A 15,404-nucleotide genomic window follows, 5' to 3' on the forward strand; every position below is an offset into this window, starting at 1 on the left:
AGGTATTGCAAAGCATGAAGCGAGAGCATCACCCTGACTTTGTGCTTTCCAGTGATCCTACCACCTAAGCTCTGCCTCCCTTCAGGAGGGAATGAGGCCATCATCTGCCTTCAGACATCTCATAACACCCCAGACACATTGATTTGTGACAGGCAAATAAACAGGAAAAATATTCTGCCTTCTTAAATATGTTACAAATTCCTTGACTGCACCAAGTGACCCATCCAAAGAGAGACGCTCCATGCCAACCACATCCCTGAAAAGCTGGGCTGGGCAGTGTTAATTATCCCCACTGCACAGGGGACAGATGCCATAAAGCAAAGGATCCAGCTCCACAAAAGCATTTTGGTATGGGGACACTTGTTCAGGCATTTAACTTCCCCACAAAAATCAAGCTTGGGAGCATCAATATCATTGTGATCAGCCTGTAAGTGATTTTATCTTACAGAGTGACTATGGAAGAAGTCTGACCTTCTGAGCCAAAAAAGCTGTACTTTAAAGTGAAGACTCTGCTGCTAATTGTCATCATTGGCACCACATTTATTACAGCAGTGTAATGGGACACGATCCACTCAATACAGGGAATTGCTCCAAAGAGCTATCCTCTAAACGGATGTGGTGGGGAAAGAGGTGTGGTACCCCATTACAAAATGATGTGACACCAGCAAAAGGAAAGCTGCCGTTAATTAGGAAGTAATCAGCCAAAAAGGGAGAGGAGATGAGCAAGAAGTGGCCAGAAGGCTGAAGCCACTGAGGGGCTGAATGAGGGAGAGGTGGAGCAAACCACAGCCAGGGGCAGCACTGAGACAGGGTCCTACAGGAATTTCTCTAAGCAGCTGAGTGTCCCTGTTTCAACTGCTTGTGCAGCTGCAGTCATGCATCTCTGTTTGAATAGCTATCTTTATCTGTGCCTGCAAAAGCAAACATTTTAAAATGTGCTCTCCTATTCTAGCATTGAGGACTGGCATCCCAAACTGTCCGTCAGGCAATCTTGTGTGCTCTGCAGGGGAAAGCACCAGGGATGCAGTGGAAGGGACAGCCTCTGTGCCTGGCAGGGTCTCCCCATCCCCAGGCAGGCTGCCAGGGGAATGACAGCAGGCACCGAGTGTTGCAATTTACCTGCTTCCACTTCATAGACAACTTTCTCATTTGGAGAGGTGAACTGTGGTGGCAAGGCCTTGTTTGGAGATCCTGTGGGAGAGAACAGAGAGCCCCCCATGGGGACCCAGACTTCATGAGAAACTGGGGTCCTTGCAGCCTCGCTCATGATACCCTCACACACTGCTGCACATGCCCCAATCTAATTTGTGATACCATTCTGCTGCAGAGTTCCATGCAAAGAGAAATCTAATCCCGGTCCACAAACTCAGGGTCAGACCCAGACTTTGAGGCTACTCCAAAGTTTAGATGAGTTTAGATACAAATTTTCGGGCTTCTCATCTCCCACTCAACATCTCCTACATGGCACAACCTGTAACAGTTTCTTTTTATTGCTGCTTCTAAAAAACAAAATACAAACATTTTTTCCTGTCACAAGTATTTAATTAAGCTCTTAAAGCAGTGGTTGCCATGGGACTCAGCATGTGCTCTATTGTACACTAGGTTTTTAAGCTTTGTCTACAATTCCCTGGCAGGTAGGCTGAGCCCTTGTGCCTGGGACTGACCAGCCCAAGCACCGGTCTGGGTAACTGCAGTCCTGCCTGGACTCAGCACACAAAGCTTTGAGATTGCAGTAAAACCGAGGCAAGTTGGCTACAATGGGACAATCTCACAAGCAAATGGGGACAAGTAAAGGGCACTGGAAACAAAAATGAGCAAGACTGCCAGGGTTATGCATTCACATGCCAGCAGAGGGTACCCCTGGCCATCTCATGGGCTATACCTCAGCAGCCTAAGCCTGGTCACTCTGTGTTGTTTGGGGCATTTGATATGGTGGTGGGTAGGACCTCCAGTGCAACATGTTCTGGGCAGTCACACGAGGCTGACCCCAGCAAGCCAAAATATACCAGGTCAGTTGGGTAATGAAGATTGAGCACAACCACAAATGGATCCTGTGACAGACCCTTCTTGCCATTTTTACCACTTCTCCAGTTAGCCACCTGCATTTTAGATATTTTAAAGTTATCCTTACCCACCACCTTCATCTTTATGGTTCTGGTGAGATTATAGGTTCTTCCGTGGTCCTTGAATGTCACAATACAAGTGTAATTCCCTTTATATGCACTGCGGACAATGCCGATGACAAGCCTGGGCCCTTGGGGGTATCGCTCATAGAAGCCATCCACCAAGTTGCAGTTCTGGAGTCAGGCAGAAAAATACTTGAGTTCTGGGATTCAAAAGATACTGGTTTAAATGCTACTACAAAGAACTGGTCTTAAACTATGAATATGATACTTGGGATTTTGATGTAGGTTGGACCTAAATACCACGAACTTTGAGCATGCTGGAATAATAAACTGGTGTGTTCATCTTTAAAATCAGGTGATGAAGCAGATGACCCTAACAGCTTTATTCCACCTTAAATACAGACAATTTTATAAAAAGAGAGATCTCCGATTCAGAAGTAAATTTGCAATCAAGGTGAGCACCTCAGCAGAGTGAACAGTGAACATAAAAAGAGACAGGAAAAAAATGATGATGTATTCACAAATGGATACTAAGGCTAAAGGACATGTCCCCTGTTGATGTCAGCATGTCTAACTCTTTTGGGACTAATCAAGCTACCCTGACTGACTTCAGCTGAGGATGAGGCTGCAAAATTGGCAAATGGCAAACAAGAATCTGTAGTACAGAAACCTTAATAACTCTTCTTTTTCTGTCAGGTGAGGCAGGAAACCTCTGCCAAGTACCAAGCTAGAGATCCCTTTTCAGAAAGGGGTTATGCAGATTGTCATAAAACCCAAAGATGGGCACATTTTCTAAGAGATTATTTCTGAACGGTACATTTCCAAATTAGATACATCCTAATGGGGCAGTTTAAGACAGGGGTCATATACCATTTTTAATGATTTTTATTAGGCATGGGATGACTTGCTGCCTGAAAAATTACTTCCATGGGGCTTTCTGTTTCATTCTGCTAATTGATTGCTGAGATATGAATTTCAATGAATGGTACAAGTAAAGTATTTCAACTACCGAAGTGAAACTGCTCCTCTTGGATACAAAAGTAAGTTTTTCCTGAAGGGTTTGAGTTGGGTTTCTTCTTTTGGGGTGTTTTTTTACTGTTTTTTATTGTCTTAAATCTGCAGATATATTTGTTGCCAACTTACTTTTGTTATTAAATTCACTCATACAGAACCTTCTATCTAGAAATCCAAAAGCACTTTATAAGCAGTTAGATAATTCAGTCACATAACCCTCGGGCTGCACATCCCCTGAGAATTCTTATTCTCTCTTGACTAAAGGCATCCACCTAGAGAAAAATACTGAGGTCAAAATTTAATAAAATTGAGCATTAATTCTGTAGGCAAGAGCCTGAGGATGGCTGGAGACAGCATAATTATCAGAGCAGTATGGAAGCTGGGGCAGGGATGTCTCCATCTTCAGAAAAGAGGTTTGCTGAATTGTGTCAAACAGGGCACCAGCAGTCCTTGCGGAGGCATGATCTACAACTTCATTTCCTCCCCTCAAAGGATTTTGGAAAAGATGCTATCTTCACTAGCAGGTGGTTGCTGCCTTTTTTTTTTTCCTTTTTAAACAGAAGAGGGTAAATGAATCACAGTTTTCTTTACAGGGATAGTGATTGGCAAACACAGGAGGTCAGGTATACTGCCAGCAGCAGAACTGAGGTTCCTAAATCCCTAATTCCTATTCTTCACTTGTGCAAGCTGCTCAAAAAAGTTTGTGTTAGCTCTCAATGCCCTTCCAAGAGTAGTTTTACCCTTGAACTCAGCAGAAACAAAGCTCTTAAAATTAGTAAAGCTTCTTTAACAGCTTCATCACTGGGAAGGCTCTGAAACATAGCGCCATGATTCTCATGCCAACCATTGCTTTTTCAGATACACCACCACATTCCCCCACTGCCCAAATAAGTCCTTCTTACCAAGTACCACTTGACAGTCGGTGTTACACTAGCAGGGTAAAACCCATCAATATCTGGACATATGATCTCACTGGTGTGCTCCAAGTAGAACATCTCCTCAGTGGGTTTTATCAAATGACTCACACAAGAGTGTTGGTCTTTTGGAACAACCTCCAAGGGAAATGCAACTTTGCTGCAATAGGTTGTATTTCTAAGGACAGAGGAGGATAGGGCTGGTTAGTTGAAACTTGTTTACTCCTGTAACAGTGGAATGAAACAAAAATCACATCTGCAATAATGAGCATCATAGCACTGATGAGGTATATACAGCCTTAGTTGACTCATTCATAAATTGGAAAGAAAACACCATCAGAGATGGCCACACTAGCTCAGAAAAGCCTATAAAGATGACTAACAAGCAACATCCACTCCCCTGCTGGTAAAGCAGATAATAGGGTCAAAGGCACGATGAACAAGAGACAATGTGAGGAAGATCAAAAAGAGCTCTTGTGTTCAGTGCATAGCAGATGCTATGTTCATTTTGTACCACACTTAGAGACACTTCTAATTTCCTAGAAGTCTGAATCTCATGAATCTTTGCCAAATTAGCATGCAGTCAAAACATTACCCCTGCATCTGAAGCTATTTTTACTCTAGACATACAGATCACTTCTTAATGGTGAGCGCCTGTGGATTTTGCCATGGGCTCAGCAATATTTTCACGGACACTTGCAGCTTGCAAAGAGAGGCATGCTCATTAACGTTCGCAAGGCTCCAAGCGTTATTACGATGTAAATTGGCTCAGCACTGAGCGGTCTTATAATTGTAACATTCTTTTCCCATTAATAGTTATGTAAATGGTCTTCTCCCTACAGAAAGATCTGGTGCTAACAGCATAATTTTCCCGCTTCTGTGCAAGTCCTTCGATTATGCTGAAGACATACAGAAGCCGCACTGCACAACCTACCTGAGCATGCACGTATAATTTCCAGTGTCATTGAGAAGAGCAGGCCAGAACCAAAGAGTGTCTTTCTCCTTACTGATATGATTGTCTGGGAGACGAAAATTAATGGGCTCCTCCAGATCTCGGTCCTGCCCAATCCTGTACCAGATGAGGGTTAAACCAGCAGAATGGGCTGTGCTGTAGTTGTACTTCAAGAAGGTCTCGAAAAGTGGGCATTTGATCTTGGCAGGTTCTCCATCATAAATCTGGATCTGCTTCATGGTATCCACACCCCAGTCATCACAGCGTTCTGCAGCCAGGAAGAACAAGGTACCTTAGCTTGAATGTCTGCAGAAGAACAGTTCTGCCCATGTTCCCCACACTTGGCCCTGTCCCCATTAAAATCAGAGACAAAAATGTAGTGTTTTCAGTGGAAGAAAACTTGCCTTTTATAAAGCAGAGTGAGAGTACTGTGTTCATTTCTAGAGAACCTGCAAGCCTCGACTTTCATTTGTACACCTTCTACATTTCTTCCAATTTATTTATCCCCCATTAGGACAATAGGATAAAACAGGATATTCCTGCATAACACCGAGAGAGCTCCAAGAAAATTCAACCCTATAATCTTGTGTGGGAAGATAAAATCTGGATGAAAACAATGCTAGAGGTGTATCTGCATCCATGCACAGTGACAGGAAATAGAGGTGTTGAAATAAGAAGAAAAAAGTAACAATGCAAACATCAATTTTCCCTTAGAGCTATGGGCCATTGTCCCTGTCAGAAGAAGCTGGACCGTGGGTCCTGGGAGCGAGGACTTTCCTTCCTGTGATGGATTGATGCGATGCCTGTGTGTGCTATGATAACACAAAGAATAAAAGCACTAAGAAGTCACACATAGCAACTGTTTACAGTGAAATTTGGGAAGGGAGGCTGAGGGGCAGAAGAGACAGTATGGAGGAGATGGCAGCAGGTTCTCCTGGGGATCCCCAGGCAGACCCCAAGTGCAATCTCCAAGCATAGTTCAACAGGCTCAGTGTGGCTCACAGCAGACTCAGGCCAACATAGAAACTGGGCAGCATGAAAAAAAGCTGTGCAGTGCAGTGCCTTTTTTAAAGTTGGTTGGGGTTTTTTGTTGTTGTTTGGTGGGTTGGTTTTTTTTTAATTCTTGTTATTAGTGAATAGTTTCAGGACAGACAGCACAGTCAAAACCCATTTCTCTTCCAAGTGCTCACTTCCACCCCATTCCTCCTACCCATCAGGATGCCCAGTCACAAAGGGACTTGGTGCAAGCAAAGCACAGTACCAGGGCATCAGCAAACCTGAGAGTAACCTGCACTGCCAGCAGCTGTCACTGCATCTCCTGTCTTCCCACGCTGCCGAGACAGAGCATGGCATGGCATGCTTCCCAGCACAGCTCTTGTAGCTGCTGGGAGGCATTAGCTAGGGCAGCCTGACGTCCGAGAGCCCAAAGTGAGTCAAATGGGAGAGGGGTGTGCTGCCTGCAGCAGACCCCAGAGCAGTGTCTCAGCATATCACAGGCACACTAGAAACGACACTGCAAAAACTCTCCGGTTTGCAGATATTAGAACTCAGACAGAGAGGAAAAGCAGAATACAATATGCTCTTTGAGCCCAATTCTTCTGAACTGACTTCACAGACCCAAAGCAGGATTTCTGGCATTTTATCTTCCTTAAATAGAGAGTAGGATGTAGCTTAGCCCCAAATTCATATTTAATTAAAAAAAGCAAAGAGATAAACCTTTGAGAAGACAGGCCCACAGTGCTTAAAGGCAGCAATGCTAACTCCTGTGGCTCAGCAATGGTTAGTCACAGTGAGGAGGAATCTGGGCCAGTAAGAATAGAAATGTTTTCTGGCAGGTTTACACATAAATGTAAATGCAAGCTGCACTGCTCCTCCTATGGTATGCCAAACACCCGTATGACAGAGTGCTACTTCTGGAGGAAGACAGCAAATTGGGATTGGAAGAGGTAGTGAAGCTACCCCAAGTACAAGCATTTGCTAGTAGGAACCCCAAACCCAAAGGGCTGGAAAGTGCCATTGCTCATCATCTAAGCAACATACAGGTATTTCTCTCAAAACTGCACAGCATTATCCAGTACAGCTGCTATCACAGCCAGTGCCAAGGCTCAATTCTGAAAGACCAAACCACTATTGAAAGCCTTATACCATGGCATAGTCACCAGTCACACTGTGGTCAAGGGCAACTGGAATCAGAATGCTGATTTATGCTGGTGGGGTCAAACTACTGGATTAGGCATGGTCAAGCTTTCACAGAATGGTGAATGAGACATGCCTGTCAAAGACTGCCTGCTAACTGCATGATAAAGCACTGATTACTATTAATGGAGGGGGGGGGGGCGTTTGTTTTAATAAAGAAAGGCTCTCCTTCTGGAAGGAGCAGACCTGGGTCTGTAAATCAGGACACCTGGGTTCTCTTCCCAGCACCTGACTTTGCTGTCTCCTCTTGGGTTGCGTAAAGGCAAATTGTCCTTATTATTTCAAATGGCAGGGCTGGAGAGGAAGAAAACTACATAAAACATTACTGTACTGAAATTCTTGGAGTCAAGATCAATGAAATTTGCAATCATGAACAGCTCTTGCATTTTGCAACAGCTCATAAATCAGCACTGTAAAACTACTTATCCGTTCTACCTAAATGAGTTATTGAAAATAAATGCAACTATTTTATTTTTTTTTTCCTTCCTAGATTACTCAAGATCAATGTAGGTGCTTTGTCTTCCTAGCTGGGGAAGAGGTGACTGTTGTTCTTTACTATAAGAGCTATACCTGGAGATTTTGCCTCAGACCTGGCTAATTCGCCTGACTTCAGGAACTCTGTCACACCAAACTGCTAGTCCTAAGGCTCCCCATGTGCATCCTGCCTTGGGGTGCTGCATGCCTGAGCTGAACCCCAACCACAGCACATAACCATGCTGGTAACAAGCAGCTGCAGCTACACCACACACCGCAGGAGCAGCCGTGCAGCTTGAGATCACAGGTTGTGCTTGTCACCCTGTGGGCAAGGAGTCCTCCTGGCTGCCAGGGCAAAGCCAGCCCAGCACAGTTCCGAGGGCCCAGGGAGCCAAGCCACAGCCCATCGCACACAGCAGACCTGGCAGAAACACCACGGGCTGGAGTGAGACCTCTTTCATGCCTAAAACACCGAGGACAGAAGTTGTGGCTCTCTGCACAACTTCCCTCCTCCCCGTGCCATGCTGACAGCAGTACTGCTATTTTGATTTTTTTGGGGTGTTTTATGCCTGAGATAGCTGGTTCTGCCTGACATAGCACTGAGGGGACTGAAGGGCATTCCTCACACACAGCTTTGTGAGCTTCCTCCTTGGTTGTGATGTAACTCTTCTCCCTGTGCCAACAACATCCTTTACCACCGTGTCACTTTTGTGGCAGACCCCAGCAGATGGGTCAAGCCCACAGAGCTGGCTGCACTCCCCACACATGTGTAAAATGGAGGGGATGCTCACATTATTATTGCAATAATTTTAGTTGCATCCCACAGCTCCCTGCAACTGTACACAGCCGTGCTGTGCCCCTTCCACTATTTTAACCTTTATTGGATATTCAGAGCCTTTTTGCTGCTAACATCACATGTCAGTCTAAACTGGAAATAGCCTGAGAAAGTGGCATGACTTCACAGTGAACCTCACTGGCATAAAGCAGCTCCCACTATGAAAAACACATATATATATATATATATATATACACACACACACACACACACACTTACTGAAATATCCTAACTTCAGTAACAATATTTGAAGAAGCACTGAAGACAGATGCAAGGACCCAGTTCTAACTGTGAGAAACAGCACTAACTTCTACAGTGCTGTGCCCATTTGCAGCAACTCACACTTGTTTTCACTGGCTGAGCCTAGGAAGTGAGTTTCTTCTCTTTTGAAATGTTTCCTGCACAAAACAGCTGCTGGAGTTAAGAGCAGCTCCTGATTAAATCAAGCAGGATCATCATTCATGCTCTGACTTCAGAGGTTCACTAACAAATGGAAACTAGTGAAGAGATAGGGTAGCTATATGTAACTCCATGGTTCCTCCCATGCAAATGGAGCGCTACACACATGGAGGATATGACAAAATTCTCTAAAAATCCACATTCCACAAATGCATCTTCCTAGAAACGCCTCTGCAAAACACTTTGGAAAGGCGCCGTCTTTCTCATTACCAATGAGGTGTACTGCAGATGCCTCAACTGACCCCTCTTACTGCTGGGTGCTCTGTAATCACACAGTAAGGCAGTCTGTGACCCATCAGACCTACCCGTGACAGACAATGCAGAAAAAAAGGCAAGAAACGGTGCTGCTTCCACAGCCTTGCTTGGGAAAAGTGACAAGGATTATACAGTCTGGAGGGAAGCGTCATGGTAAAAGTAAACACCCACCTCCAGCATTGGAAGAGCAAGCGCAGACAGAAAGATCCCAGTAAGGATGCCCATCTTGATTTCATGTGCCTTGAGATAAAGATACGGGCAGGCTGGTGAGCTACTGCTTCTCCCTGATGCACACTGTGAACTAGGTGAACTGGCAAAGTTAACTGCAAATGTTTTCCTTGCCTGGACTGTATGTTGCAGTTTGTGTTCATAGGAGTATCTACTACTGATACAAGGGACAGAAACCTCTTCTGTTACAGAAATAGTCAGATCTCTCCCATTTCTGTATCTGGTGCTACAATACCCCTAAACACCAGGTATTCCAAAACAGTCTCCTCCTCAGAAGCCAGACAAAGCTAAAAGAAGTGGCTTCTCGAGATGCAAAGTAGAAAATTAAAGGGAGAAAAAAAATTACGTTGCTCAGATGCATAAAGGCAAAACCACACATATTTGGAAACCTTTCCCAACCTTTCACTTAATGCACTGATTTACCCCCTTCAGAACAGAGCTCTGAATACACACACAAGTGAAAAGCTTCTGCAGCACCCATTACAAGCAACCACACAATGAAAACAGAGATGGAACTGGTGCAATTATTTCGATTTTTCAAGGAGACATGGAACAAAAAAGCAAGCCAGACTAAGGTCACATCACAAAATGCCATCCTATTTTGTCCACAGTTTGGCATTTTTGTGCAGTCATTTTAAGTGCCTCCATTTAAAAAAAAATTCTCAACCACCAAAACTCTACCAGCCCACAACACCTCCACCCTCCTTCCCTCCCCTGGGGCTACAAATAAAGGCTTCCCCAAGATAAAATTTCTTTTAAGAAATAATAAAGAGCCATCCTTATGAGAGGTCGTCTATCATGCCAGCCCAAATTACCCTGCCATTTGCCAAATTATGCACCTTTCTTAATCTTCTCTAATTTTGGGAGAGGGCCTGCCTTGCATGCAGGCTGGGACCTTGCAGCAGCAGCAGGAGACACAGCCATCAATGCTGTCAGCTGAATGACACGGCAGACCCCTCTTCCCCACGCCACTTCAGCAGCAGCATAGATGGGGCTGCGCTATCTCAACAGCTTCCTACTTTCTTTCCTCAGCCGCCCCTGCTGCATTATCTTAAAGCAAAGCTGACCTGAGTCAGCCTTCACCCGGGGAGCACGGCCAGGCCAGTGGTTAGCTTGATGCAAGAATCAGCATCAAAAAGGCAGAAAAAGCTGGTTGTGCAAAGCAATTAAGTGAGAATTAATCATTGCTACCTTAAAAAAATCCCCCCCCCTCTTTCAAACACACAGCAGTCAGTGAGAAGCGGCAGAGGAAGCCGCGCTGAATGGAGGAGTTGCGCTGTGAGCATAGGAGGTACCAGCTGTGGCCAGCAGCCATGTGTGGGTGCGCTTTTCATTTACACCAGTGCCAGGAGCACCCACTCTTCCACTGCGTCTGCGATTTTCCTTTCACACATGCATCCTGCACAGGACCGCCCCATGCTCCCCGGCTGTGCATTCTGCTCAGCAGCTGAGCAATTAGGCAGCGTGGCAGGGCAGCGTCTCCCATGCGGTCGGCATCCCATCTGACTGCACAACACAGCAAAGGGAGGGTAACATGGAGCAAAACAAATGAGAACACCTTCTCTGAACTGGGAGAAGAGGGACAGACCCAAACACACTGAAATTGGTGGGAATGACCAAGAACTTGGATTAGCTCTGGCCAAGCCCAGCTAGCTCTCACCATTCGCTCCCACTATCTCCGCAGGAGCGATAGCAGTCAGAGGATGCCTAAAAACTGGTCGTAGCTCAATGCTGCCTTGGAGGCTCAGCCTGGAAGCTGCACAAACTCTGCAGGAATTTATACTCTGAATTCTAGGAAACATCAAAAAGGACCTGTCATAACCTCATTGCCTTCCTCCCACTGCCTCTCCAACAGAGAAAGTGGAAGTGGTCCTGGCACAAACGCCACCGTGACTGGCTCCACTGCACAGCGCAGAGCCCAGCCCCACCCACACAGTTCTGCTGCAATGGCACCAGTGACACCAGTTACGCTTCTCCCAGGCCTCACCATATTCATCCTGTGTTGCCACTGAGCTGTGATGCCCCCATAGAAGCAGCTCCACTGGATGCTGCACACAAAGATGGAGTCTCAATCTCTCTCTCATTCTATCTTCCCCCAACCTCTTTTATAATTTAAAATATAGGACAGCTGAGAAAGGGAGAAGGAAAATGCCTTTGTTGCAGAACAACTCACTATTTCCAAAAGCACTTATACATGGTGGTTGTTTAACTTTAGATCCTGAAAGCCCAGTTTAAACAGGTATGATCCGCCTCTCTGCCAAATTCATTAAAAACAAGCTGACTACATAAACTTCTGTTGAGTTCAGAGAAAGCAGACAAGGCACGATATCCAAAAAACAATGATTCTGTAATGAAGCCCATAGCTCCTGACTCTGAGTTTCCTTATCTAATCAAACACAGCCTATAAGATAGGGAGGGGTAGTTGATGTTTGTGTCTCTTAAAATTCCTCCACAGAGAGCTCCATACTTTATGCTCTCTCTGTGCATAAAGCTGTGTTTACTGCATGTGGCAAAGAGTATTTTGGTTACTTCCAGCAACTGGGCCAAACAAAAAAAAAAAACAAACCCAAGAAAAAGGTGTTCAGTTTTCTCTAGCAAGCTTGACATGTTTTCCTGGAGGCTTTTTTTTTTTTTTAATTGAGATCAAAACGATAAAGGTAGGGGTATGAACTGTTTCAAAGCCTGAAGGAGAAAAGGAGCAAATAGCTACTTTCCATCCCACCTCATTGACGAAATTGCTGTATGAAGCAAACCAGCACAGTACAGGAGAAGAAGAGACAGAGGAAATGGAATGGCCTGTTGCAAAATCATCTGTAGAAGAGGCAGCGTGAAAAGGAAGTTTACCTGATCAGAACTACCGTAAAGCTGTGCTCAAACTGGCAGGGGCTCTTCTGTGTGCCTGGGTCATCAGACTGGGACTTGACAAGGCTCAACTCCTGGCTCTGCCACAGGCTTGCTTAGTTAAACCCATGCAGCCTAGTTATTGCACTTAGACAGGGTCTCTGTTGCCTGCTTTAAAATACAGCCAACAATTCCTCACTGCCCACCACAAACATCCAGAGGGATGTCTGCATTAAAAAAAAACACTGCAGAAATTGTCCTCAGAGGAGGACAGGAACTGCAAAAATGCAGCAGGCAGTAAAATGCACTGTAAGGGTCTACGAGCCTGGCAGTCACTTGTGTGCAGTAAAACATATGAGACTGAGCACACAACCGTGCTGCTGCAGCTGGGGGACATGATGGATAAGGAGGGCAGGAGGCAGGTCCCTGATGTCCTGATGCCCTGTTAGATACACACAGCGGAGTAAAGATGACCATCCAATATCACATCAGCCACACACCCAAAATTGGCAGCTTTTCTGCACACCTTTCTGCACTTCAATGCAGATGGGTCACATCACATTGATGCCTGCACAAAACTCACCCTTCATAACCTATCTCCTCAGCTGACAAGAAGCAGACGTGAGGTCTTATCTCCTTCATGGGCATGACTCTGGCTGGTGCAGAGGAAGGCTGACAGCTGTGGTTACACGTCTGCACCCAGGCCAGCTCTGCTCTACAGGTTTTATCTCCATCCACTTCAGGGCTACGCACCTTTCAACACTCTCAGCATTGAATAACTTCATGCCCCCAAGCACCATAAACTTCTACAACCGCAGTAACTCACAGATGGGTATAGATGGTTATAAAATCATGTCCTAAATTAGGACAGCAAGAAGCTGAGATTGGAAGAGTAGGAGGAAGTCAGGAAATCCCAGGAGAAGATGATGGGGGAGGGATTTAGTCTCTTTAGAAAACAATAATGCAGTTTAATCTATTTTTCTTTTGACTTTACACACTAAAATAAGCTTCTCAGCTTCTGGGGCTGTCACAAATCCTAAGGAAAATAAGGCCACTGGAACTCCATCAGTAGAATAAGAGCTATATAGTAATAATCCTGAGGAACTGCACAGGGCTTTCCATCTTCAAAGTGTTTTACAGACAGTAATTTATTAATCTGCAAATTTCCCCTGGCCATAAGTAACCGCTCTGCCTCTCTGCTAAGTGTGAGACACACACGCAGCACAGCTCGGCACTCGGGAAAGAGGGTACAGGTGGCAGCTCTGACCTCTAGAGCCAGTCCTCAGTTTCTGCTCACTGCGGTCAGAACTTCGCTGTTCTAGCCACCACCTGAATGCAGAAGCACTGGTGACATCTGGCACTTCGGAGTTGACTTCAGAAGGGACAAAATCAGCGCCTGAGAGCATCTGGTATGGGGGAGCGTAAAAGATGCTCACAATCCAGCAAATAACTGCAAAGCCTAAAATAAAACTCCCAGGACAGAGGCTCTTGGCTGCCTTACAGTCACTGCCTGCCATGCTGGGGTGTCACTCTGGGCAGAATCTGGCCCCAGTTCTGAGCTCATCCTACCACACAGCCTGTCTGATAGCCCCCAAGGGAACTGTCAGAGGAGTTTACTATGCAAACACAACGCTTTCTCCCACCAAAGGGCTACTCACGCCCAGTGGTCACCTGTTCACACTAGGTGGGTCCTTCAGATAATCAGCACAAGGCAGCTCATCCTCTCCTGGCTGCAATATTTTTCCGGTTTTCTAATTCCCCAAGATAATAATCCTAACTGTGATCCTCTCCCCAGCCCTCACCCTGGGAAAGCTGGGAGCTCTTGGAAAATGAAAGAGCAGCCTGGTTAGCAAAGAGAGAAAAATGGAATAAGGAGCAAAACTACATCTTCTAAATAAGCTGGTATCTAACATAGGCCAGCCTTGTTTGGAAACAAGAAAATAACATTATTCTGTATTCATACGACTGTTATGTTCTTTGTTGGACTTTTTTCATCTCTTTTCAGACAGTGTATGTTTATATGACTTCAGCAGAGCCAAAGAAATCATTGTAAGACCAAAACTGGGTTCATCAGTTTTTGCTATCCTTCTCTGGATAGCAGAACATCTGAGCTCATTAAGGTTCCTACAACACAAGCACAGAGATCTAAGCCTTATTTCCAGGCAAAGAAAGCAGAAGACCCAAAGTACCATTGCAAACAACGTTCCAAAGGTCACAAGTAAGGAATTCAAACCCAGGCACTACAGATCACATATTTTCTCAAGACCAAAAGAGATTTGCCCACACATATGGCATGATTCAGGCACAAATTCAGTCTCAGACTTAAAGTCTTTTACTCTAAACTACTCAGATCATATTTCTTTCCTCTTCTAGCTTGCAGCTCCCTTTCAGCAAATGATTTTGTTTCAGCACCAGCCTCCATACACAGCAGAAACAGCAGAGCTCAAAGAACAGATGCTGAGAGCCACAGTGCTGTTGGCAAAATTTGGGGGGAAAATAAAATTTGTGGATTTGTCTCTCCAATAAGAAGTAGGATGAAGTACAATGCTGAAGCTTCTGACACACTGCCAGAGAGATTGTCAGCCATACTGGCTGAACTGGATGGAAAGGCTGTCGGCATTATAGCCAGAGCAGTGCTGGTGGTTTATAGCTGAAATTTATGAAGTGTTGACTCATCCCCTCTGTAAGCTCAGAGAGCTCAGGACTCAGCAGAGTCGGTACCCCTGGCTTGGGCAGTCCCTGGTCAGTGTTGCTGACCATGCTGCTCCCCCGGGAAGGACTGCAGAGGCAGGCAGGAGAAGCGGCAGCAAACAGGACTCCTGCCTCTGCCTCCAGCCTTCCCCAGCCCCCTGACAGCCTGGGCTGGAGAGAGAGCAGGTCTTGACAATACAGCATTACATGACCAGTATTGCAAAGCACAGAAAAAGATCCAGCTGAAATGACAAATCCCTACCAATTTACAGATCTTAACTATCCCAGGAGCCAGGTTCCCCAGTGGCAGTTACCCATGCCCACGGCCTCGCTTGGTGTTAGGAGACCACTGCAGCAGCTGCAGGCTGTGCACAGCCCTTCTGCGTTCTCTCTGGATAACCTCTGCTCTGCTCCCCCTA

At 45.5% G+C, this 15,404-nt stretch overlaps 1 protein-coding gene across 5 annotated transcripts in view; it reads right to left on the reverse strand.

Moving 5' to 3' along the window:
- The window catches only part of IL1RAP (interleukin 1 receptor accessory protein), a 47,791-nt gene that overhangs the window by 14,001 nt on the left and 18,386 nt on the right, over positions 1-15,404 (reverse strand). For all 5 annotated transcript variants that reach the window (XM_074912042.1, XM_074912045.1, XM_074912041.1 and 2 more), the window contains exons 3-6: positions 4,989-5,274; positions 4,043-4,232; positions 2,132-2,297; positions 1,120-1,191 (exon numbers count right to left, since the gene is read on the reverse strand). In XM_074912042.1, the coding sequence (XP_074768143.1) occupies positions 1,120-1,191; positions 2,132-2,297; positions 4,043-4,232; positions 4,989-5,274 (714 nt within the window). The remainder of the gene's footprint in view (positions 1-1,119; positions 1,192-2,131; positions 2,298-4,042; positions 4,233-4,988; positions 5,275-15,404) is intronic.

The sequence above is a fragment of the Athene noctua genome, chromosome 8 (genome assembly GCF_965140245.1).
Source record: "Athene noctua chromosome 8, bAthNoc1.hap1.1, whole genome shotgun sequence".
Classification (NCBI taxonomy): domain Eukaryota; kingdom Metazoa; phylum Chordata; class Aves; order Strigiformes; family Strigidae; genus Athene; species Athene noctua.